We start from the raw sequence: 26683 nt of genomic DNA on the forward strand, positions 1-26683 counted from the left end.
TTCACTCTTAAAAACTCCTTTCCCTACACTCCCATTTCCTTAGCTTTCATTTTATTTCATTTCCTTAGATTTCCATACTTGAACCCTGAATTGTGCCGACTGAAGCTCCATGGTTCACATTCAGCCACAAGGTACAGTGTCTTCTTCACTTAACTAAATCTTTATCTTTTCCTCCTCAGGAGCTCAGTTTTCTGGGATGACTCCCTGGCCCCCTCTCATGTACCCCTTTACTTATTAGGAAAAAAATCTGTTTAAGTGTCCCTACTGTCTTATCACTAGACACTGATTTAAGAATAATTCAAGACATACTTATCTCCTGGGCTGTATACATCTCAGATGCATACTGAGAAAATTTTATAGAAAAATGAGGGCAAGTTGCTTCTCCATCTGCCCCCAGATAACATTGTCATTAATTATGCATTTATGTCAGGTAAGTCACTGACAGAACAGGAAGCCATCTGAACCAAAAGGTTCAATCCTTGCCTCTGTAGTTGGATATAGGGCCCTGGGCCTTTCAGTACTTGTATCAACAGGTGAATGGATTCTGGACAGTGTCCTTGAACGCTGACTTTCCTCTCTGGGGTCAGCAGGCCTGGTTTGGGGAATCGGGTGGGAAGTGCATGTGGTAGCTTAAGGGATTAGAGGCATTAACCTAGGGAACTGTACCCTTGCTGCCTTTTTATATGACACTTGCCTGAGGATCACTGGAAGGATTTTGTATTGTGCAGAAGGCTAAAAGCAGAGTTACACTTTCTCTGCCAACAGGCTTGTTACCATGGGAACCAATGCAGAAAAATGAAAAAATGACAAGAAGCTGAGAATTAAATGTGGAGAAAATTGATAGTTGGTTTCAACATGGCAATTTGAGCACTTGAGATTTAAACAGGATGTTCCTTGTGTGGCCAGACCAATGAAAATGGACAAAATGATGTGCTGGTCTCTGGTCCTGGAGGCTATCTGGGGAATGCAGGAAGAAAGCAGTAAGCGTGCTGTAGTTTGGATAAGGGGGGCTCTGTAAAATTCAGATCCATCTCTGATGATGTTGAGCTCTTCAGCCCAAATGTTAAATTAACCATATGATCAAAGGTGTCCTTCAAAAGGCATGCCCATGCTTAACTTGATAAATGAAAGCAGCCTGCTGTAACAATTCTCACCTTTCCAAAGCCAACACTACCTGACAAGAGTATTGCATACCTAATGTTATTGCTTGAAAACCTTCCCAAATTTAAAAAAAACAAAAACCAAAAAGACACAGCTTTCAAATCTGTGGTCCCTCTCCCCCCTCCCCCCAACAAGGCAGCTAATTAACCTAGAATTTAAATTAGTTTTATTCAGGAAACCACTATTTCACTTTACCTGATACAAGTACTCCTGTGTACCCTCCTTTGTTATTCTGGAGTTGATAATAAACTGATCAAACCAGATGAGGATTCCAAGACAATTTGTAAAAAGGACTTGGAGTTTCAGCCTAATCTGAGAAAGCAGACCTACATATTGCACTTTTGGAGGCTCCAGGGAGACATCTGTCCTGTCCTCTAGCTTCCCAAAAGGCTGCTTTCTGAAATCCTATGATTAATGCCTCATTCCTGTGACCAACCTTTGGCCCATATTTAAATGTAATTCCCCTGAGGAGATGAGGGAAGGTCACACTATAGAGGACTTGATTTCACCCTTCCTGCTGGAGAGCTAGTTTTCAAGTAGTAGTGAAACCCTTCACCTGATCCACCCTCCTAACAATTAAAAGCTAAAAACAACATCACCCAGGAAGTAGGAGACAAGCCATTATTGTATAGTTGTCTTTGGGGTATGTCTAACTTCAAATGGTCTGAATAAAATATGCTGTTTGTGTGGTTTAAAGTCCACTGGCCACAGATTTCACTAGAGACGCTTTTTTCTTTCTCACTAATGACTTGCTGTTCTAGTTGTTAGAATTCCTTACTGAATCCTTTGACAGTCTCAACAATGAGTTCTTGAAATGCTAGAAGCCCATTACATTTCTGTTTTTCCAAGTGTGCATACAGAGTTCTGAAATGCAGTAAAACACCTTATTTTCTACTACTTGCAGAGTTTGGAGGCAAACTTGATAATAAACAGAAATTTGAGTACAGTTTCTTGCTTATGCTAAAATAACTTCTTATATCAATATTTCAGTGAGTTTCAGGATTTGAGACATCTATGTTTCTGAGGGTAGGAAGCCTTAGAATAACCTGATGCAGGACTAATCTTTAAAGCTGAAGCACTAAGGACAGTTCAGCAGATCTCTTTCTGAGATAGACAAATAAAATATAATAGGGTCTTCACAAGCAGTAATGCCTTTGGATTTGACATATGATAAATAAGAGACTGCTTCTTTTAATTTCTTTTATCTCTAAAATCAGGCAGCAGATGCTTGGAGGAAGACTAAATGGTCTGCCTTAAACTAAAGAATGATTATCTTTTTCTGTGAGTTTTAATACTAATTCTCTCACTGGTAGATCATACTTTGGACAAACTTGAGCTCTCCACCAGGCCAAGAGGCCACCTGACATTAATATATTTAATAGTCCTACAACATCCCTTCATTCTTCAGACAAGAATTTGAAACAGTTATAACACATCGCATGATATATTGAGAATTTAAATTTGATTCCTTCATTTTTTTAAACAATTGATTTCCCTTCTCAATTTTTTTGAGGTTGTGTGATTCCCTGCTGTATCATGTACCATAAAGATTTACAGACATAACTTTTACATAGTTTTCTCTAGTATATCATTCAGTTCAGCATATAGTTCACAAATAGCCAGTCTTGCCAATATTAGGACATTTATTGCTTTCAGCTACCACAAATATTTGGAAATCAAAAAAGTTGAGTGGAATGATGATCTCTGCATGGAAGGCATATGATGAATAGGTCTAGAGATCTAATATGCATGATGACTATAGTTAACAACATTGAATACTGGAAATTTGTTAAAAGAGTAGATTTCAGATGCTCTCACCACACACAAAATGGTAACTATGTAAGGAGATGAGATGTTAAATAGATAGACTGTAGTTATCATTTCACTATGTATTTGTATATCAAATCGTGTTGTACACCTTAAATATATGTAATTTTTATTAAAAAACTTAAAACAAAAGGAGGAGGCATCACACTCAATAGCTGTCCTTTCTGGATTAAGGTGAGGTGTTGACTAAATAAACAGATAGTTCAATTTAACAGAGCCAAAAAAAAAATAATGGCCTCTCATACTGACCACTGACCATACGTATATATGTAGATACTGGCCTTTTTTCAATACCTTTCAAACTTGATCTTAAGAAATATGCCCAAAGTGATATCTGTAGGTCAGAATCCCTCTGATTAAGAATTTAAGAAGCATGATCTCATTTTCAAATTCAAGCATGCTACACAGTCCATTGCAAATAGTTTTAATAAACTTCCATTTTCTAAGTTGCTGCACAAAGCCACTAAATTGCTTCAAGGTTAAACCCACCGCTTCATTACCAAATGGCAGCTAATTTTCCAGACCATGGTTGAACTCATATACTTTTTGAAACCCCCTTTATTATACAGTTGCTGTCCTACCTCTAGGCTAATCCTAACCTGAGTTTGACAATCCTTGATTTTAACCTCAAAGAGCAAATAAAAACTCAGGGGTTTTGTTGCATATAAAACCATATCTGCTATTTCTCTTCAGAATCTCCTTCAGAATAACTTGTGGGAATTTAGATGGCTTCCACTCCTTAGTGCTTAAGAGATGTTACCAGGGCAGCTGCAACGGTCAACACTTAGGGAAGGGTGTGGGGATTGGCCACATAGGTATTTCAGCTGTCCATCTAAATGGTATGTGTGAGAGTTGGTCTGTATCTGCATAGTTCTAGGCACTCTTTAGTTTTCTACTTTCTAGAAAATTTTATCATAGGTACTGCTCAAGTTGCATTTTTTACTGAACTCTAATGGATCCTGTTCTGTTCTTAAACACACAGAAAGCATCTTCCTAACGTGGGGGTGTTTATTAATAGTCAAGAGTGTGATCTTTTCCTTATATATAGGTACATAAGTATTTAGAATATACAAGTCCACTAAAAGTATGTACATTTTTTAAGGTGTTTAAAATACAAATTATTTTAAAGCAAAGATTTCAAGAGATGCTAAAGGTTAACTGTTCTATTCTCTCCTTTCCTGATATTGATCTCTTCCAAGTGGAACAGTAGGCCTTTGTTATCAGGCTTTGGTGCCCTCCCTCCAGGAAGCTGGAGATGCCCTTGATTTCTGACTTTGACTCCTAAGGGGCAGCCCCTAGGAAGGACAAAGACAAATGAAAGAGGAAAGCGAGAATTTAGCTAGTGACCATCCCTCCCAGATATGATTTGTTCTAGACCATACTGCAGAGATTTACATTCTCACTGTCGCCTGAAACTTTGTCCTTTTTGGAAAAGAACATATATCAGGGATAGAATCCTGCCTTCCTACGGGAGTAGAAAAAAATTCCTCATCCACATTAGAAAAACTTAATAAAGCTGAAAGGAAGCATTTGCCATTTTATTACACTGAGACAAAAAGTGATAATACACTGTTCTCGCCTTACATTTTGTACCTACACAGTAGCATTTATTAGACTTTTTATGTGTCTGTCTCTCCATTAGATTGTGTTTCTTGAGGGGAGGAACCATGGCTTATTTATATTTATATTTCCCTCTGTTCTCAAAATCTTTTGCTCATTAAATATGTTTATTAAATTGAATGCACAGGAAGAAAAAATAAATTGTTTTTATCACTGATAATTTTTCTTAAAAGATAAACACATAGATTGGCTACAGGACAAATCTTAGGATAGTTCAGAGGAAGACTTAGGAGAGAATTACTTAACCACCTCTCCAAGCTATAGATCTATTCAAACTTACATACAGGTCTGGATGAATATTCTAAATATGAGTGTATATTGTTGTGGGAGTGTAGGTGAATGTACCGGGCATATTTATGGAAAGTTTAAAAAGAAAAGAAGACATAGTCCCTTACCCTTCAGTAGTTTATGATGATCTAGGTCCCTAGGTCACCGGGATAGTAACTATCATTTTGGGGAAGTACGTGAAAACCTAAAAAAAATAGTACCCGATAGTGTGTGTGTGTGTGTGTGTGTGTGTGTATGAGAGAGAGAGAGAGTCTTGAGTTTGAATTTTTCTGAGAAATGGTCACAAACAGATTTGTAACATTTGCTAGCAATATTCATGGTTTTATAAAGAACACAGAGTAATGGCCTGCTAGAGAATCTGTCTTGATCACAACTTAGCAATAAGTATTTTGCATATCAAGTGCAAAATACTTATTGCTAAGTTGAATGACACCACAAGTAAGGCTGAAAATTTATGTCCAAAGACTTGCTATAAAAGATGGATAATTTAAAACAAACAGAAGGACAGCAAGTAAAATGTTACAAGTCAAGAACATAATGATAAAATAAAGGAAAAATCAGATTTGGAGATTGAGGCTTGCCCACGACTTAACAGCGTTTTCTTTTACAAGTGATTTCTGGCTTAATGAACATCAGTAGAAGTAAGTGGAGTCTTGAATACGTCCATCATTCACTTACTTTATAGGGAGATGACACAATTGGATATTCAGCATTCTGTTGGGAGGGGGGAGGCATGCAAGGATTGTTGCAAAGGGATGCAGGCATTTTAAGCAACGGTCCCTCGCAGGTTTCTTCTTCCCTCAACTGCTTAGGGCTCCACACCCCAACCCAACCTTGGTGGTTTTCTCATTTGTTGTACCTAAAAACAGAGCTTCCCAACCTCTTTACATCATGGCACAGATAGAAAACGGTCGTGTTTGTTCTGAATAATGGGGTATAGGTGAGTAAAATAGATAAGGCCTCTCTGAGCCCTAAGTGAAAGCAATAAGTTACAAGCCCCTGTGCTCTGAGGGGATCAATATCTCAGTACTTGTGAGAACTAAGCTGGCTGCTGAATGGAAAGCACTGACCTAGAAATTGCTCCCAGGAATACAAAACTAAGACTCTCCATACATGATAAAATATAATACTTTAGGTACTAGTTGATACCCAAGATCTAGAGATAGTCCAGTACCACAAGCATTAATAAACAAACAAAAAAAACCCCACTATTGGAGTACAGAAATGGCTTTCAAGTAACTCTTCTCTCATTCTCAGTACAAATTCTTCCTAATTTACATTCTAATATTTAGTTCCAGTTTCTACAACCAAACCTATCATGGAAAGCTTTTGGAAGTCTGAGAAGGGATGAAAAAGATGATGAAATAGAAAATAAGGCAAATTAAACAAGCCAAAATCTGTATTCAAAAGAATAAAACCCTGGTGGACACCTTCTATATTTGCTTTAGAATGTGTGGCTATGTTATGTACAATTTAAATTGTTTAGGAAATATTTTTCTTTTCTGAAAAGAGAAGAAGCATACTTCGTAAGCAAACCCAAGATGGTTCACTAAAATTGGCACATTTGAGGTCATAGAGAAGTTATAAAGCACCAACCCCCAAAGAAGGTTGACTGAATTTGCTAAGAACATACTGTGTTAGTGGTGGGTGATCATGTGGCCAGAGGAAACTGTTTCCTTTGGAGGAAAACACCAGAGGATTTAAATAGTTTTACCTAGACTTTGGGAAAGAACACTGTGTTTTCTTTCTACTTTTGCTTGGGTTTAAAAGAAGCAAAGATTAAATGATTGGCAGAGAAACACCATGAATAAGTAGGCCTTTGGTGGAATTAGTAAAGGGGAGGCTCAAACAAGGATGATGACTAAGCTCTGAGAGTGAGGGTATAATAAACTTAGAAGAGGTAAACAGAAAATTTTGGTTTTTTAAAACAATGCTCTAGCCAGTAGAGGCCCTGAAGTTCCAAATGCCTACGAACCAAAATAGCTTGAGGCCACAGGTCACCAGAGCTGCTCTGGGCTCTGTGCCAATACCCAGACATTCTGACTGAAAGAAGGGAGGTTGGGGGACATTGTAAACTACCCCTCGACTCTGTTTATCACTTTATGAGACATAGTTTGAAATACATTCCATATTCACTTTATAATAAAGTAAAATCTGATTATAATATTAGGCTAATTATTTGTGCACATCGATAAAATGAAAAGTTAGGAGTTTATGCTAGATAACTTGTTACTGCCAGATGTCAGCTAGAAATAAAGCTGTATACAGATATACACATATTCAGACGTGGACTAGTTTTAGAACTATATAGTCAAGGCTATATGCTAGGCACACTTAATTCCTGATGTTTAAGTTTTGGAGAGCTCATTTAAAAATATATATTTTAAAAAATTTGTGGCAAATATCTTCCCACATATTTGGAATGAGCATATTTGAAGGAAACTCGTTAAAATAATGGCAGATAAGCTACAAAATATTTGGAAAACTGAAGCTAATTAGAGAACGATTAAACTGGCAGATGTCATAATTAAACTGAACAACTGGAACATCAGAATTTTAAATCACACATTCACCTGAGGCTGAGAGAGAGAGAGCAGAGTCTCTTTCTCTCTGTGATTGGCTACTAGGTGGTTGATACAACTGAGAGGTTTAGTCAAAAATTATAGAAACTGCTTAAACTCAAAGCTTTTAATTGTTTTTCTTGTATTGTTTAAATTTAGAGCATTATTTCAAATTAATTCTCTCAAAAGAGTGTGGAAAGGGGTGTTAAAAGTTTTATCAACAGTTTATTAATATTTTTTTATGAACAGTTATATCAGTACAACAGGTATAAAAATGGACTGTCCAGAGCCTGTGGTCATCCAAGCTACAGACTTGCTGACTTAGATATATAATATAGATATAAGGGCTCCATCTTGTGGCAGCTCTTCCAAACTGCAGACATGTTCCTAAAAAGTGTGGATCTGTCCTACTAAGTACGAGGATACTATTGATATGCTAGACTTGAATCCAGTGATTTTAAACAGAGGGTCTTATTGGGATGAAACATATGATTTGTTGCTTTATTAGGGTGGGTTAGTGAGGGAAGCGGTAGCCTCTTCTCTGGAGGTTTAATTCCCTGAAGGCGAACCAGATCCTCTCAAGGTCCTTTTCTGTCTTATGATAGAACAATAATTTTCCTCATTTTCTCACAGAACTTTTACCTATGGCTATATTGTTTGATATTGGCCTTTATTTCAGAAAAGTCCTATGGTAATATTTTTTTTATGAGCTAAGTTTTAGTGATTTTTTTTTCCTTTACTGAGAAGTTACGTGACTAAAAAAAATTACCCACTATATTACAAAAATACTTTCTGGCATAAATAACGATTAAACGAAAGATATTTCTAAAATATGCCTTATTTTTCACTTTGAATTCTTCTTTCTATTTCTGGAAGAGTATCAGGGAGGTCAACTACCAAGAAGAGCTGAAAGATCACTCTTCCTGCCAGGAGAGGAGGGAGAGGAAGGGAATTCTGGGGCTGGCTGAAGGAGGGGTGTGGTCAACGGGAGACCAGAGGGTGTGTCTGAATTTGGGTCTGATCTCTGCCGTCCAGTTTCTTTCATTCCTTTCTACCAGCCTTTTGTCTCCATTCTTTTCCCTTTCTCATTCTTACCCCCTTAATGACTTAATAATTTCTCCCCTTCATCCAGCCTATTCTTACTCTTCCTCACCTTTCTAAAATGCTCTTACTGAAAATACTTAAAGAACTACTATTCTAAAATACTCTTACCCACTTACTACTCACTTGTTACTCTCTCAATTAATATTACCCTTTTCATTTTCACTTCATTTTTGTTCAAACAGAAATCGGCATTGTTTTCCTCATGTAAATATATAGACACTGGGCTATAAGACCAAGGTGTAGGCTTCTGGGCAGTTTGAGGCACCCTACTATCAAAGAAAATGATGGAAGTTTCCATCAAGATATACTTAACGGCTCCTAGATACAAAATTCCATGAAAAGACGACCTAATCAGCCTGGTAGCAAGTTCTCCTCATATAAAGAAATTAAAAGGCAGAGGCAGATGGAGTAATTAGTATTTAGTATTATTAGTATAAACAAAACAGTAAATGAGAAATGGATTTAATGTTTGAGACGATTTCACTGAATTCTGTATTCAATTTTCTATGAAACCCAAATAGAAAAATACGGAAGATACCATTGAGAGAAAGCTAAGAAAGAAATGCTTTATTTCCAAGGAAAGCAAGATACTATGAGGTAATAAAGAAACTCTGGTTAGGAGGTTACCAACCTAGTGTTCTTCTCCCTTAGACCCTTTGTTTTTTTTTTTTCAGGGGCTGAATTATATTATTTTTGCCTCTAATGAAGGCAATGTATCTAATAAAGCCAATTCCAATGGCAGTATAAATAGTTTTCTTTCTACTTTGAGATCAGTAGGCCAGATTTTGACCTCTATAAAAGTTTGGGAGGGGGTGTGGGGTTTTATCAAGGTAACCAAATTTTCTGTGATTTATGTAAATAGTTCATCATGTTAATTTAAAAGCTTTTACAGTGGCCTGAGAATTCTGGCTGGAGTGTATGACATTTCACTTTAAGGATGAATATGGTGGAATCTGTCCATGAAATGATCCAAAATGCAGTGTGAAAATATTGTTATGCTGAACTATGGACAAAGGCCTGTGGACAGACTTTTCTTATTCTAGAACAGGCAGCATGAGGCAGTGGTTTCATTAAATTTTAGAGCTAAAATAGGATTGGGGATTCCCTCTTCTAACTACCTTTCCCTGGCCCCATCCCTATCACAACTTCCTTTACTATTGCCCACATCTCCAAATTTTAAAGATAGCCTTGGCAAAGTAATCTACCAAGTCACAGTGTACAGGTAGAAGAACCTTAAGTATGGACCTAAAACCAGATCTAACGATGTACTTTGTCTCCTTAGTTCACAGCGTTGCTTCACCTCTCCAGGCCTCGGGCCTCTGGTAAAATGAGGGAACTGGGCTTAATTATCTCTAAGCTGCCTGTAAGATCAAGACCATGGCACTAAAAGTTCAACCTTATGCACTCATTTCTCTGAGAGATTTCTGCATCAATCTGCATGACTCCTTCAAAGAAAAGAAGACTCAAACAAGTCAAAAGGATAGATATGATGTACTCCAATTCAGTGAACAAAAGCCATTTCTTAAACTTTTTGGACAGTGTTAAGGTCCTTAGAACACATAAAAGGGAAATTAAATACAACTTTTGAAACACAGCACAGTAACCTAAAAGGTCTTAGAAGAAATTCTGAGGAGGAGAGGAGTATTGGGTTAAGAGGGAGAATTGAAGAAAGAAAAATTAGGACTGAACTGAGAAAATGAAAGTTTCATGGTTTAAGTTGATTATGTAAATTGAACATCAACTTCCTGTTAATTCAGTATTTATTAAATGTGTTTATGTGCCAGGCCTATCATCCACTTAATCATTGTGCAAATATTTATTGAGCATCTACTATGCTTCTGACACTATGACAGGCACTAAAGATACATACTAAAAACCAGATGTGCCTTCTCAAAGCTCTTCTGTCTAGAATGCCTCTTTTAAGTATTGTCTGATCCTCTCAAGGAGCATACAGGTGATAGGAGAGGAAAGAGCAAATATAGATATCAAACCTCTATGACTGTTGATAGAATGTGGTAAGTACTGTAAAACATACAAAAAATAATATGATGGTATTAATATGAGGGAGAGAAATTTCTTCCAATTAAGATTAGGGAAAGTTTCATGGTGGTAATGTTTGAACTGCACCCTGAAGGCCGCATATAATTTTGATAATGTAGAAAGAGAATAGGGAGAGGAAGACATTCCGGTAGAGGGACCATTATGGACAAAGGTTGAGATTAGAAAGTACTCAGTGAAAGGTAAGGATTTTTAGGTGTCTAAAACACTGAGTATGTATAGATTAGGTGAAGAAAAACAAGCAATTCCTAGATTCAGATAATCAAACTTTCCTTGGAAGAATAAATAGATGTCTATGATATGTGAATATGTGTGATCCTACCTCATGCAAACAGTATTTTCATGGTCTGGGCTGAACAGCACACAGTGAAAATACTCTTCACCACACTGAAGGAACTGAAGTAAATAAACATGAAGTGCAACCAGCTGAATGAATATTCAACTCATTGCATTTCTGAGGGGGTCACTCTAATATTGGACCCTATGGACTCACATGCTTCCTGACAGTCTATAAGAGGCAGTGGTCATAGGAGGGACTCTTTGGGGACATTCAACATAGAAGAATCTCTTCAATCAAACATGCCAAGCCTTTTAAAATACTGACTTCTATCTCTTTCCTCCATCATGTCAGAGGAATACAGACACAGTGCTGAGCCAGGTTGAGGGACATCATTTTTTCTAATAGTCTCTCTCTTATTTGGAGCGAACAAATTGGCAAAATTCTCTTTCACAGATTCGAAGGATTATAGCTGCTATTTATCTTGTCCAGTAAGGCATCCACTCTTGCCACTTCTAGCCTATCAAATATTGTCCTAAGTCTTGGAAAACATTCATATTGCCTCCCAAAGGCCATAGGACCCAGTGGGGAGACCTATCTGTAGCTCCAAATGGAGAAACCATGCTCAAACCCAAAAGAGATTTGACTAGATAAAGATGCTGCTTCCTTTTGCAGTACATGGGCTGAGGGCAGGGACAAAGGGACTCACCATATGGCCTTGCACTGTCTTTGATCTGGAAGTTCTCTCATCTTTCCACTTGATTGTGAGATTCTGTGCAGAGGACACCATGTTACAGCCCTTGCAGTGCCTGGTATGTAGTAGATGCTCAACGAATATTTATTAACATTGCATTTAATGTTTTTGTTATATTCTTCAATAAAATGTCCCCAAATGTTTTGAAATTATGAATGACATACCTTAGGCATCTGAGATTCAGCTACAGTAACTGTTCTCCTATGGAGGAATTGTGGAGATTGGTGATGAAAATAAGTCTCTGTACTAAGATATTTTACTCTACGTATAGAGATACTGGACTATTTGTAGGCTGCTTACACATCATGTTATTTTAAAGCAGGAAAAAACCTGGCACAAATAATACAATTTGTGTGTTTGTACAACAGTGATAGTTTTAAGAAAAAATATTTGTATTTTCAAAAGTAGAGAATGGTTGGATGATTCATTTAACTTTTTTCCCCAACACCCTTTCCTACACACATTGAAAATTATGCTAGCTTAAAGAATGAAACATTTTAAAAGCTCCCCACCCCCACCCAGCCCCCCAAAAAGGGCGAGGCCTACAACCTCAAGAGTCACAGGATTTCAGTGCTTTCTACATAAACACTGCTTGAATTTCACAATCTTCCACTCTGAGGTGCTGCTATTAACAAAAACAAAATTAGGCAAAAAAAGTGAGTTTTGCAGCCCAGGCTAATTTGGGGAGATATTTGTGTGGCTGAAGAGATACCCTTCTCATCTGTGCCTGCCTTACATCCAGGTCCACTTCTTATCTTGTTCAGTGCTCAATGAGTTGTTACAAAGCATAAGCTAACTGTTACACAGCAAAATCCAACAGGAGAAACACTACCAGATAAAGTAATGCTTAAAGTTGGAGCCAGTGAATTATTTTCCTCTCTTTACTTCCCATGGAACTGCTCTCAGGGAAGATTATGATAATCACATAGTTAAAAGCCCAAAGGCTTCAATATTCCTAGGTTTTCATTTACTCTTTTTAATCAAAACTTAGAGTGGACTTTCCCCCTCCATTTATCAGAAATCTCGGCATTCTCCAAAGTAAAAGTTGTACAATTTATACCCTCACAGTATAGTGTTTCCAAACCATTCTCTTGCAGACAGTGTCAAAGGTGAAGACGATTGCAGCCTGTCCCCATAACAATCAGGTGGGAGCCTCAGAGAGAGTCCTCAATACCGTAAAGTTCAACATTTTAAAAACAGAAGTGGAAACAGTTCTATTAAGGCATTGCCACCTTCACCCTTGCATACAAGCTTTGTTTGATGTTGTCAGACTCATAAGTGCTTTCACCTTTGAGCCTTTGTTAATGCTACTATTCCAAGTTCCTTGATCACCCAAGAAAGTTCCTCCAAACTGGGAGCTGAAACCATCAGCTGATACTCAGGGGTCTCCAAATAGAACTCTAAGGGGGCCTCTTATTCTTGTGTCAGCAGGATAGAAGCGGCCATTTACTGCCTTTGGAACATCATGGAGAGTTGAAGGAATGGATGTTCAGCAGCAGCAGCAGTGAGGAAGAGAGGTCAGTTTTGCATACTAGAAACAAAAATGCCCCCCAGAACGTTCAGAATATAACTAGAAAATTTGATTGTATCTGCCTTAGTTTTATACAGTGGGGTGTTTCAAAAAATATTCTCTGAATAGTTTAGATCAAATGAAGCTGAAAGATTGCATAGGAGAGCTGATACACAGGATATCCTATAATATTGCCCTACATGCTTTCTTTGGTGCACATTTATTTTTCCACAGCCCACATTCTATTTTCTTGCTATAATGTATACTTGGGGGATGGTTTTGCTGAGCAATGGGGAAATACTCTGGGCCAAGTCAGGATGCTTTTCTTAATGGAAGGTGTATTGCTAAGGAAAAAGTTCATGCAAGTGATCTTGAATCTGAATATTTCCCCCGAATTCCCAGATGATCAGGTAACTACAACCATAAGAGAGGGCACATCACCAACCCAGTGTCTGAACATTTTATTAAGCCTCAGAATGATTTATCATTTCTGTGAGAGGAACTTTACTAGACACTCAGCCCTAGTTTTCTGGATACTACATGAAGGACTCATCTTCTTAACTTATTATATTTCATTATTTGCATAATTTTTTACTGACCCAGTGTTTCAATAAACCTGCTGTTTTGTCAGTATATCAGGAATCAGTCGAATATGTTGTCTAATTGAATTTACCAAAGATTTAGAGTGGTGGTCTTATGCCAACGTGGCTCTTTATCTGGTTATGTTGTATTGCCCTTTGATAAGAGGGTATTCATCAGAATACACCTTCTTGATCTGTGTGCCAGTGAGGGGCAGAAATTTACTGAGGACAGCATTAAAAGCCAATGGAAAGACAAGTTGGCAAACACACTATATTTTCCAAAGCTTTAAATTGTGGTGGAGATATTAAATCAATTTTATGAATAAAAGTAAAATGTTTTTCTGGCTTCATCAATTATTTTGGCAAATGCAGATACTTTTCACCTAATATATGACCATATAAGACTAATTTCTTCAAAGCCTTCCTCCCTTTGAATATTCCCTCTCTTTAGCTCTCCCAGTAAAAGGTATTTCAGTCCTGCTTTTAAAAAGTAATTATATTAGTGATATATGTATATCATCTTTAAGATTAAGAACTAATTAATGCTGATTTGTCACCCTCTCTTTAAAACTGCTTTCCATCCCAAAAACACAATCCAACATAAGGCCCCAAAACAACCAGGGCTGTTTGACATCTATGTAATTACAATTCTTATTAACTGGAACACATATATTTTTAGATTTCAATGAACAATAGATTAGCATGATGTACATATTTGTATATTATATTGACTTTCAATATTCCTTGTCAAAAGTACCTTTTTATTTTAAAATTGTTATGTTTGTTTAGGTAGCTTGTGTTGTCTGGCAGGCTGGAATTATCATAATAGAGCTTTTGTGACAATGTATGATAAGCCATGTAAATAGTTTTAAAAACTGTCCAGTAATGCCTATTTGGCTTGCAAAATCTGCAGCAATTTTACTAATAATTTTTAGTGCTTATTCTTTCCACCTCTGATTTTCTCATTCCCCTCTGTTAGGTACAGGACAGCTTCCTCAGCAGAAAGATTCCAATAAAAATCAAAGACAAAGATGAGTCTATTGGAGTCATCATGAATTCCACTCCTTTTTTTGTGGTTGTTGGTTTTTCTTTTTTTTAAAGGCACACCCTCAACTTTTGTTGTTTGTTTTTGTTAAGATAAACCAGATTCTGATTTCAGAGAGTAAAGCCAATTATCCAAAAAAGGCAATACTCAGAAATCAGTGTATTATTTGTTTTGGTCACCCATGGAATCAATTAGACTTTTTTCCCCTGTAAGTGATCAGTGATTTTTTTCAGTCCACCTAAAAAACATACCTCTTTTCAACATTACCTGCCTTTTTTCAGTATGCAGCATGGCAGTACAATTGACAGTGAGGTGCTTTGGCACATCAGATTTCTTTTCCAGTTGGTCAGGGATCACTTTTCTCTTTTCCTCATTTCCTGAGAACAGGAAGGATTAAAGCATGGCCCAAGACAATGTTGTCACATCAGGAGTGGTAGAGGTGTTTACTAGGATTATGATCCTCTCAGCTTGGCCTCAGAAGCATCTCCTGAAGCCCTGGGTTTGATGTGGAAACCTGACATAAAAAAAAAGACTTGGGAGGTCCTTTATCTGGCTCTTCTCCTACCTCTCCCATAAAAGATTAAACAAATCCAGTGGGATGATTGGAGGTGCTTCATTGCCACTGAACTACTCCCATGGGTTTGTTGTTCCTTTAAGTGATCTTGCGAGGCCAGTGAGGGCCTCTATCTTGATTAATGATGATCATCCTATAACAGTGGCTGGATATGGTGGTTTGGTGTGAGGTTTTGACAAAGAAAAAATTAGGCTCTGAAAGACATTTCTCATCAGAAACTGTCAATATATTAAAATGCATTTAAAAGTTACTTCTGGGAAGCATATTAAAGAGGCCAATCATTTAATCATTTGCTAAATGTCAAAGCCTACAAAATCATAGTATAATTATAATGTCACTCTGACATAAAGCAACATCAAAATTAGTGCCTCATCTATAAAGTGAAGTATCATTTGCCTTCAAGTGACAAATTCTATTGCCAAAAAAATACCACTGTACTTCTAATAAGTGACACTCATTTTAATAGACCCTACAAAAATACAATATTTTCAATGTCCCCATAAAACAGTTAACTTACAAATATTACTCTCAGAGCTTTGGTGACATCAATATGTGACACTTGTGAAAATCCTAACAAAATACTTGGAACGCTAGCATGTAAAGTAAATCCATTATATATATTTAAAAAAAGAGAGCTATGTGAAAATATGAGAAAGAATGCATATAACCAACTCTGGAAAATTATTCTGGAATTTCAAATTAATAATTTAATCAAATTAATGACTAATATATAAAAAATATTTTTAAAGGATTATAAAATGAATTTTGATCATTTATAGAGGAAAACATTTCCAATGTAAACATAACTAATTCTATACTAATTATGCTAATCTTTGTTTTCAGTGAGACAATTTAGAATTGTATATACTTTGAAACTTTGGGGGAAAAAAGTTATTTTCTCTATTTCTGCCCTCAAAAGCAGGCACAGAAATTAATAATTCAGGTAGACCATGGCTCTGAGAAATTATATTTGAAGTTTCATATTTAATTACCAAAGTTTTTTATCACCCACCATAACTTTCTAACAATAGTCTTTCTTAATGATAAATTTTATCAATACCCCAAACTCATTTTAAATGATTTAAAAGTAGCAAATTGGATAAAGCAACACACAAATAAATTCCACATTTACAAGTAAAGAAATCACAGGGGCTACAGTTGATAATCAACATAAACTTGAAAGAAATAAAGCAACACCTTTCCTGCCACCCATCATTCACTGCTTACATTTGGGGTGAAAAAGATTTATCTACAATGACCTTTAGTCTGTTTCTAAACTCTGCATGTTTTGTAATTAGCTAAAGGCATTGAACAAATTAGTTTGTCCTATTTTTATTCAGGTCCCAGAGATAAATGGCTAATTTATGAAATATTTCACTCTGTGTTATGAGAATTTAGCAAATGAATATGGAACCAAATATAAACACTTTATACCATATGTACAGTTGCTTTCATAAGGCATTATCTTGTAATTTTTATTGAAAAAGATTCAATATAGGAAAGTCTTATTTTAAGATATATTTTCTTTCTCAATCCGAGATGTTTAGTTTATGAAAATATTGTTTTTTCTCTATATTCTTTTTGTATATATGCCAACATGTACCTTGTGCTAGAAATATTTTATGGGAATTACAATTCTTTATATTTGTATTTTCTATATAAAGGCATATACAACTTTGAGGCAGTGTTTCTGATGGAGAGCAGAATTCGTAAAGAGCTTGTGTGTGCTTCCGTGCTCCGAAATTATATGAAATCCACTTCAAGAAGAAACTTATTTGATTAAAAAAAAAAAACAAAACAAAACCAAAACTGCACCAATGCACAGCCAGAGGCTGACAGTTAAAATAATACATGACCACATGAACATCATATTTATATAGTTAACATTTTTAAGGATGACCAGTGCTAACATATAGTATTATACATTTGGCACTAATGTTTGCCATTGGTCCAGCAATTGGCAAAATTTGTTTCTATGTATAAATTTATTTTTGAACATTAGGTCTGGCTAGACGTATCTTCACTATTTATAAAAAATATTTAGACAGTAAGCTCACGTTGAATAACTAGGTCTACTGTGTTCTGGAAACTCTTCAGTAGTAATACAGCTTTTTCATGTTCCATATGTACAAAACTATGTCCATTTGCCTGTAAACACACAAATAAAACAGGGCAATCAATGTAAGATACTTGTTTACCACATTATCATTGTTTCTAACAAAAAAATTCAAGGGAGTATTGAGCAACCAAAAGTCATGTGTTTTTAAAATTCACAGCAGAATTGCAATTATGGGAACAACTAATTTCACCCAGCTTCAACTCAATTTATTAATTCAACAAATATTTATCAAGTATCTAGTATATCCTACTTAGGATTGTCCTAGTATAGTTCTAGTCACTGTGCTAATCATAGAGATATACTGGTCAGTAACAGACAGATACATTTGAAATTTAATAGTTGTTTTGTTGTTGTTCTGATTTGTTTGCAGGAACTTAGTTGAGATGGTTCGGAAGTGTTCATAGGACCACTGCCTTTTTGTTGCATAATCACTGATATAAACCCATCAACATGGTCAAATGTTTCACTCATGCAAACCATATAGTATAGTTAGATCTTATTTTGATCCACTGAAAAGTCCTTAATTTACACGTTTTTATATTAAAAAGATAATTTTTATTTCCCTCATTTTTGAATGCAAATATATTCATTATTTATACCAGTGGTTCTCAATCCCATCCAGAAATGAATAAATTTCTGTGTGGTCTAGATTCATCTTGTTATTTTATAAATGAAAGAGCTACACCTCAGAGAAGCCAAGCAACATGACTAAGGTCACACTGCTAAGCTAGGGCTGAGTCATCTGATACCATAATATTCTTACTATTTCTCTCAATACTTTACTGACATAATAACACTACAATTGTTTCTAGTGATTTGAACTGATATTTCATTGATCATGATAAAATAATCAACATTTTCCCTTTAAAATTTTGCTATATCACCTCCTACCATAATTTTTTTTCTTTACAGTGTTTGCAAAGCTGTAATTGTCATTCAGATTCCTAACAGGTTTAATTTAACTTATTCGAGTACTGGTAAAAATAACATTTAGTCCTAAATTTGGATCTACCAAAATGCTAAATCTCTCATTCTTATAGTTTTAACTCTGGCTTAATTGTGTTGTTGTAGTTACACGTGAACTATTTCAAAAGTAGAAAGACTAAGTCAGACTATCTGCTAGGGCAATGAGACTTGAGAGGAAATAAAAAGGAGAAAACTTTTAGGGTAGAATCAATAGATTTAGCATCTGATTGGACAAGTGTATAAAAACAAACAAGAATCAAACTGTGAGGCCATTAACAGAAAATGGAAACCTTGGAGGAGCAGCAGGCTTAGTTGGGAAGACAACAGAGTTTGTGGTACTGACGACACATGCAAGGAAAATGTTGCACATATATTTAGAAATAAGAGACTGGAGTTCAGGAAGGATGTCAGGGTGGCAACATTAGAAACAGAAGTTAGGTTTTACCACACTCTGGTATTTACCACAGAGAATGCTGAGAGAATTATCAGAGAATAAGTTTAAAAGGGAGCATTGTGAAAGAAGGGAAATCTAACTAGGGGAGCAGGATGGAGCCATGGCTTTGGATGTGTAGAATAGAAGTTAAAGACAGTGTTTGCCGTTGACCCGGGCATCTAGGTAAATTTGTCTGAAGTGAGGGAGGGAAAGGTCAAACAGAGCCCAATCCTTCCTGCTAGAGGATGGCAGAAAGTAGACGCTAACCTGATGGCTGAACTAAAGAATGAGGATACCAATGCACTGAGGGGAGGGAACAGGAAAACTGGCAGGAGGAGAACTGGAAAGGGTCATCCTAAAGGGGATCAAGGTAGAGGGCTCATAAAGGTAGCAGGAAATCCAAGAGGGTCAGGTATTTCCTAGCGGCTTCAATTAACCCTAGTTTTCTGAGGCACAGAGGAAAGAGCAGAGGAAGACCATAGCTTGATTAATTCTGTCCTGGAATCTGGGTCTGTTTCCAAGAAACAAGGCTTCAATATGTTCAGACCCACAGTCCAGGTTCTGATTCAAGCTAGGGAGACTCCTTGTATAAATTAGCTTTTAATATTGCTTTAAAGCATTGACTTTTAATTTTCATGCTTTGTAGGTACAAATGATAGTTATATAGTTGGAAACACAAAGAGTTGATTTCCCAGAAGGAAATAAGCAGGTTGATAAATTAGACCACTGTGTCAAATAAACATTAGGACTCTACCTGTAATTCTAGTCCCCAGAAATGTGTTGGCTCTAAGCCAGAATTTAGGTGAATCTCAAGAGGATTATTTAAAAGAGCATAACTAGGGACTGCCTGGAAATGGCTTCAAATTACCGAAAGGATTCTGGAAGATCAGAAAGCAAATTATTTTAGAAAGTTTATTAAAGATTAAATGAGTTAATATATGTTAACTGCTTAGGACAAGGCCTGGCACACTGTAAACGATCAATAAATGTTAGCTACTACTATTTTTTTTGCTTTATAACAAATTTAATCAGTTATACATATACATATGTTCCCATATCCCCTCCCTTTTGCGTCTCCCTCCCACCCTCCCTATCCCACCCCTCCAGGCGGTCACAAAGCAACGAGCTGATCTCCCTGTGCTATGCGGCTGCTTCCCACTAGCTATCTACCTTACGTTTGGTTGCTACTATTATTAATATTACTTCACTATTACTTTCTTGAATTTAAGAAATACAATTTTCATTAAGCCATAAGAGTAGAAGGACGAAATGTCAGAGGAAGGAACTGTTTAGTTAACCTTAACTTTTTTTTAAAGATGAAAATGTGAGGATCAGAGAGTTACACGAAATATCCAAGCTCACACAGCTAGTGGCTAGATGGGAATTTATGTCACAACTCTCTGTATCTTGACACAATTCGTTTCATTGGTGTTGTGAGGTTGAAACAAATGTTTTAGGTTCATTAAATGAATTCACTTGTTAAGATTAATTGCACTATTTCTTGATATGGAACATTATGGTAGGCCTGATACCAGGGGAGGTAATGACAGAGGGGTTTGAATGGAAGGAGAAGATAGAATCTCAGTTCTAGAGAACTTTCTTTTATATTCTTAGGACAGAAGAGCCAAGAGAATTTATGTTGTATTTGTTCAAATGAATATGGCTATCTGGCTTACATCTTAGATGGTTCAGACAGGGAATCAGACAATTATGTTACTACATGTGTGCAGGGCTTTTCCAATTAACATGAAGTTCAGAAAAATCACAATATTTCAACTAGAAAGGTTTCATGGTTGTTTCATGTGTGTGAATAGAAGAGCTTAGGAAATAAAGGAGGATACTATTTAATATTAATTGCAGAGTATAAATCTCATGAAGCTTTGAAACGAAAATGCATATAATCTACATTTATGCATTTGACATTTTGAATATGTATATAATATAAATATAAAAGATGATTTGAAGGACAAATGTTAAATTAATAAAGTTTTAAAATATGTTGCCACATTTGGCTACATATATGTTTTATATAAACACACAAACTATCATGGATTATAATAAAATGTGTGCAATTTTGAGGAAATTGCAACTTAAGTGAATGGTTTAAGTCAAAATGAAGTTAATAAGAAAACAATCTATGAAAGGAAAGATATTCTAAAAATTTTATGCTTCAAGAATATATAATTAATGGATTTCTGGCTTTAGCTGATTTGAAGTATAAAGGATCATTTTACAATAGTTTTTATGTTTTTTCCAGAAGGTATACTTCCTTGTTTTAATTCCACTTGACATCTGTGCCACAAAAGGTTTTTTAATTGCCCCTTTGCATGATTTAGACATGACAAGATAGAAGGTTAATGAAAATAACATTTGCAATTCTAACAAAAAGTAGAGCTTTGTGATTACAGCTCATCAATTTACTGTAAAACATACTCAGTTTCTGGATTTCATCCTCTTATTCCTTCCTGAATTTATCTTTGATTTTCTTCTGCTAAATGTTTTGTTAAGTGGATAAATTATGGATGTTTATATCAAAGAAATTCTCCAGAGGATGTTGTAATTCTCCCAGGAATTCTGTTGTATTCTTATTATTCAAAGCTCTAAATTTAAAAACTAGTTTCTTAGAAGACTTGGCCACAAAATTGGTGGGATTATCCAATAAGAAGGACAGCACGATACTTTTAAGAATCCGAAAGAGAAATGGGATTAGAGACTTGGTGTATGATTTTGAATTGATTAAACTAACCCTCAAGGGACAAACATTTAAAGGGCCAGTATACATGTATTTTGTATGTTAGATATACATTAGTACATTAATATAGTGTCCTTTGATTGACTGTAGCTCTTGGGATGAGGGAAAATGAAAATATACAGCAACCATATTAGAGTTATTGGGCAAGCCTTCATGTTGTCTAATCCTGACAGCCAGACTATATGAGACCAAACAGTGGAAATCTTAGGTAATTATAATTATGTTTCCCATTAACTACCTGGAATTATTTCCCATTGGAGAATTTTAATCTGATAGAGTAGTCTCATTAAATATTAGGATATATTTAGGGCTGAGTATACTGTATAAACAGTACTCCAATAACTGTATGCCAAGTCATTTGAAAAATTTTCCTATCAAAAAATCTGACCTACAGAACTTAAATTCTTAGAGAGTTCCAGTGAAAAATTTACACTGCACTTTTTAAATGTGAGGAAGTTTGAAGTCTCAAGTGGCTTTTACTGTAGTATTAAAAAACATTCATGGCAATAGAATTAGAAATGAAAAAGGAGAAATAACAACTAACACTGCAGAAATACAAAGGATCATGAGAGATTACTACAAGCAACTATATGCCAATAAAATGGACAACCTGGAAGAAATGGACAAATTCTTAGAAATGCACAACCTTCCAAGACTGAACCCAGAAGAAATAGAGAATATGAACAGACCAATCACAAGCACTGAAATTGAAACTGTGATTAAAAATCTTCCAACAAACAAAAGCCCAGGACCAGATGGCTTCACAGGTGAATTCTATCAAACATTTAGAGAAGAGCTAACACCTATCCTTCTCAAACTCTTCCAAAATATAGCAGAGGGAGGAACACTCCCAAACTCATTCTACGAGGCCACAATCACCCTGATAACAAAACCAGACAAAGATGTCACAAAGAAAGAAAACTACAGGTGAGTATCACTGATGAACATAGATGCAAAAATCCTCAACTAAATACTAGCAAACAGAATCCAACAGCACATTAAAAGGATCATACACCATGATCAAGTGGGGTTTATCCCAAGAATGCAAGGATTCTTCAATATACGCAAATCAATCAATGTGATACACCATATTAACAAATTGAAGGAGAAAAACCATATGATCATCTCAATAGATGCAGAGAAAGCTTTCGACAAAATTCAACACCCATTTATGATAAAAACCCTCCAGAAAGTAGGCATTAAGGGAACTTACCTCAACATAACAAAGGCCATATATGACAAACCCACAGCCAGCATCATCCTCAATGGTAAAAAACTGAAAGCATTTCCACTAAGATCAGGAAAAAGACAAGGTTGCCCACTCTCACCACTCTTATTCAACATAGTTTTGGAAGTTTTAACCACAGCAATCAGAGAAGAAAAAGAAATAAAAGGAATCCAAGTCGGAAGAGAAGAAGTAAAGCTGTCACTGTTTGCAGATGACATGATACTATACATAGAGAATCCTGAGGATGCCACCAGAAAACTACTAGAGCTAATCAATGATTTTGGTAAAATTGCAGGATACAAAATTAATGCACAGAGATCTCTTGCATTCATATACACTAAAAATGAAAAATATGAAAGTGAAATTAAGAAAACACTCCCATTTACCATTGCAACAAAAAGAATAAAATATCTGGGAATAAACCTACCTAAGGAGACAAATGACCTGTATGCAGAAAATTATAAGACACTGATGAAAGAAATTAAAGATGGTTCAAACAGTTGGAGAGATATACCATGTTCTTGGATTGGAAGAATCAACACTGTGAAAATGTCTATACTACCCAAAGCAATCTACAGATTCAATGCAATCCCTATCAAACTACCAATGGCATTTTTCACAGAACTAGAGCAAAAAATTTCACAATTCGTGTGGAAACACAAAAGACCCTGAATAGCCAAAGCAATCTTGGGAAAGAAAAATGGAGCTAGAGGAAGCAGGCTCCCAGACTTCAGACTATACCGCAAATCTACAGTAATCAAGACAGTATGGTACTGGCACAAAAACAGAAATATAGATAAATGGAACAGGATAGAAAGCCCAGAGATAAACCCACGCACATATGATCACCTTATCTTTGATAAAGGAGGCAAGAATATACAATGGAGAAAAGACAGCCTCTTCAATAAGTGGTGCTGGGATAATTGGACAGCTACATATAAAAGAATGAAATTAGAACACTCTCTAACACCATACACAAAAATAAACTCAAAATGGATTAAAGACCTAAATGTAAGGCCAGACACTATCAAACACTTAGAGGAAAACATAGACAAAACACTCTATGACATAAATCACAGCGAGATCCTTTTTGACCCACCTCCTAGAGAAATGGAAATAAAAACAAAAATAAACAAATGGGACGTAATGAAACTTAAAAGCTTTTGCACAGCAAAGAAAACCATAAACAAGACGAAAAGACAACCATCATAATGGAAGAAAATATTTGCAAATGAAGCAACTGACAAAGGATTAATCTCCAAAATTTACAAGCAGCTCATGCAGCTCAATATCAAAAAAAAAAAACAACCCAATCCAAAAATGGGCAGAAGACCTAAATAGACATTTCTCCAAAGAAGATATACAGATTGCCAACAAACACATGAAAGAATGCTCAACATCATTAATCATTAGAGAAATGCAAATCAGAACTACAATGAGATATCATCTCACACTGGTCAGAATGACCATCATCAAAAATCTACAAACAATAAATGCTGGAGAGGGTGTTTAGAAAAGGGAACACTCTTGCACTGTTGGTGGGAATGTAAATTGATACAGCCACTATGGAGAACAGTATGGACGTTCCTTAAAAACTAAAAATAGAACTACCATACGACCCAGGAATCCCACTACTGGGCATATACCCTGACGAAGCCATAATTCAAAAAGAGTCATATACCAAAATGTTCATTGCAGCTCTATTTACAACAGCCAGGACATGGAAGCAACCTAAGTGTCCATTAACAGATGAATGGATAAAGAAGATGTGGCACATATATACAATGGAATATTACTCAGCCATAAAAAGAAACGAAATTGAGTTATTTGTAGAGAGATGGATAGACCTAGAGTCTGTCATACAGAGTGAAGTAAGTCAGAAAGAGAAAAACAAATACCGTATACTAACACATATATATGGAATCTAAAAAAAAAAGGAAAAGAAAAAACAAATTGTCATGAAGAACCTAGGGGCAAGACGGGAATAAAGACACAGACCTACTAGAGAATGGACTTGAGGATACGGTGAAGGGGAAGGGGAAGTGGGGACAAAGTGAGAGAGTGGCATGGACATATATACACTACCAAACATAAAATATATAGCTAGTGGGAAGCAGCCGCATAGCACAGGGAGATCAGCTCGGTACTTTGTGACCACCTAGAGGGGTGGGATAGGGAGGGTGGGAGGGAGGGAGACGCAAGCAGGATGAGATATGGGGACATATGTATATGTATAACTGATTCACTTTGTTATAAAGCAGAAACTAACACACTGTTGTAAAGCAATTATACTCCAATAAAGATGTTAAAAATATTCATGGAATAAAACATAAATAAGAATTTCTCTTCTGCCTTAATTTCACACATGTACTGCAGCTTGAATGTTTCATGAATTCAGGCTCAAAAAAAGACATGGCAAAATAGAAAAGACTCAACTGAAGAATCTGTCCATTATTTGTATAGAAAGTCAGGCATGGAAATGGTAATAAATAGTAATCCTGAGGATATTTACTTATTGATCTACTTTGACTTTAGAATGCCTGTTTTCTTCGAAAGAAGCATGTGGAATGAGCATCTCTAAAAACCTATCTTGGTTTGCAAGCAGTTCCCCAACAAGCTGCACTTTATTTCTGTACTTTACCACAAAAGGAACTGCAAAATCAGCCTCTCATTTTCAGGGAACTGTTTGTAGCCAGGTTGGTCTCTGTTTTGGTGGAGAGCTTGCTGTTAAGAGAAAACAGACTGGGAGTTGATTTTGTTGCATGTTTGAAGTCAGCTTTTTCCTGTCTCTCTTCCTCCATTTTCTTCTCTGTGTAATTTTGGGCACGTCTACTTCCTGGGCTAGGTGTGTAAAGGTAGAACCTTAGTTCTATTTCCTTGTTGCAGTGTTCACGCGGCTTGGCATAACACTTTGTACCTTGTGGGCATTTAATGCATATTTGACAAATCAGGAAATGGAAAATGTGATGCTATCAGTAAAATTTGCTCCAGGAGAATCAGTGTTGTATAATGGAAGAGGCTCAAATGAACTATTTAACCTCTGTCAACAACAGATAACTTGCAGGGTTGTTGTGTGTTCTAAATGACCCAAGATGGATGCTTAATTGATATTTTTATTTCAGCCAAATTATGGAAGTTAGAGCCAGCTTAATGAACTTAATTTGTCTTTATTGTTTTTCATGTTTCACTTAGTACCTAAATATTATTTTTTTGATTTACAAAAAGTATTTACTCCGTCTCTAATTAGTTATCTGTGCTGAACTTTATACACTGTGAACAAACCATATGGATAAAAGTATGCAGTGAAACTGGCTTATAAAATCATACACAGTTAAAAAATTATTTTTGGTTATCTTCTAACCAAATGCTATTTTAAAATATTTGCACATGTATTTTATCATTATAAGCAATAATTTCTCTGAACATTAAGTGTTATACGATGCTGAACCCCCCCACCCCCCTACACCCCCACCCCCACCTTTCCCCAAACCTCTCCAATGTTTTTGATTTTCAACCACCAAATAAGATCAACAATAGAAAAGTGTTAACTTATTTAGCCTTGTTGGGAAATGCTTTAGTGAAATTTCCAAATACTTTATTTCTTTAAGGGTCCCACACTTCATTTTAACCATAACAAAAATTTCTCCTCTTTACATTTTGTAGTCTTTTGGGGGGAGAAATCTTAAAGAATTCAGAGAAATAAATGTACTCTAACCCATTCTTAGTGACTCATGATAATAATTATGAACATGAACACTCTCTGGAATGAAGCTGTGGACCCAGTTAGTTTCTTACACTAGAGGTATTCCCCTAAGTGTGTTCTGT

General features: G+C 36.0%; 1 protein-coding gene and 1 long non-coding RNA gene across 5 annotated transcripts in view; one reads left to right on the forward strand and one right to left on the reverse strand.

The window, feature by feature from the left end:
* The window catches only part of LOC308612841, a 156982-nt gene continuing 130299 nt past the window's right edge, over positions 1–26683 (forward strand). For all 4 annotated transcript variants that reach the window (XR_014015144.1, XR_014015145.1, XR_014015146.1 and 1 more), the window contains exons 1-2: positions 1–131; positions 13082–13167. This is a non-coding gene — a long non-coding RNA (uncharacterized lncRNA). The remainder of the gene's footprint in view (positions 132–13081; positions 13168–26683) is intronic.
* LRRC7 (leucine rich repeat containing 7) overlaps positions 17401–26683 on the reverse strand; it is a gene marked incomplete at its 3' end in the record, with an annotated part of 507551 nt that continues 498268 nt past the window's right edge. The window contains exon 26 of the mRNA XM_081225604.1: positions 17401–17508. Coding sequence (XP_081081730.1) covers positions 17401–17508 — 108 coding nt within the window. The remainder of the gene's footprint in view (positions 17509–26683) is intronic.

This window comes from Mesoplodon bidens, assembly GCF_964165515.1.
Source record: "Mesoplodon bidens genome assembly, chromosome: 2".
Classification (NCBI taxonomy): Eukaryota; Metazoa; Chordata; class Mammalia; order Artiodactyla; family Ziphiidae; genus Mesoplodon; species Mesoplodon bidens.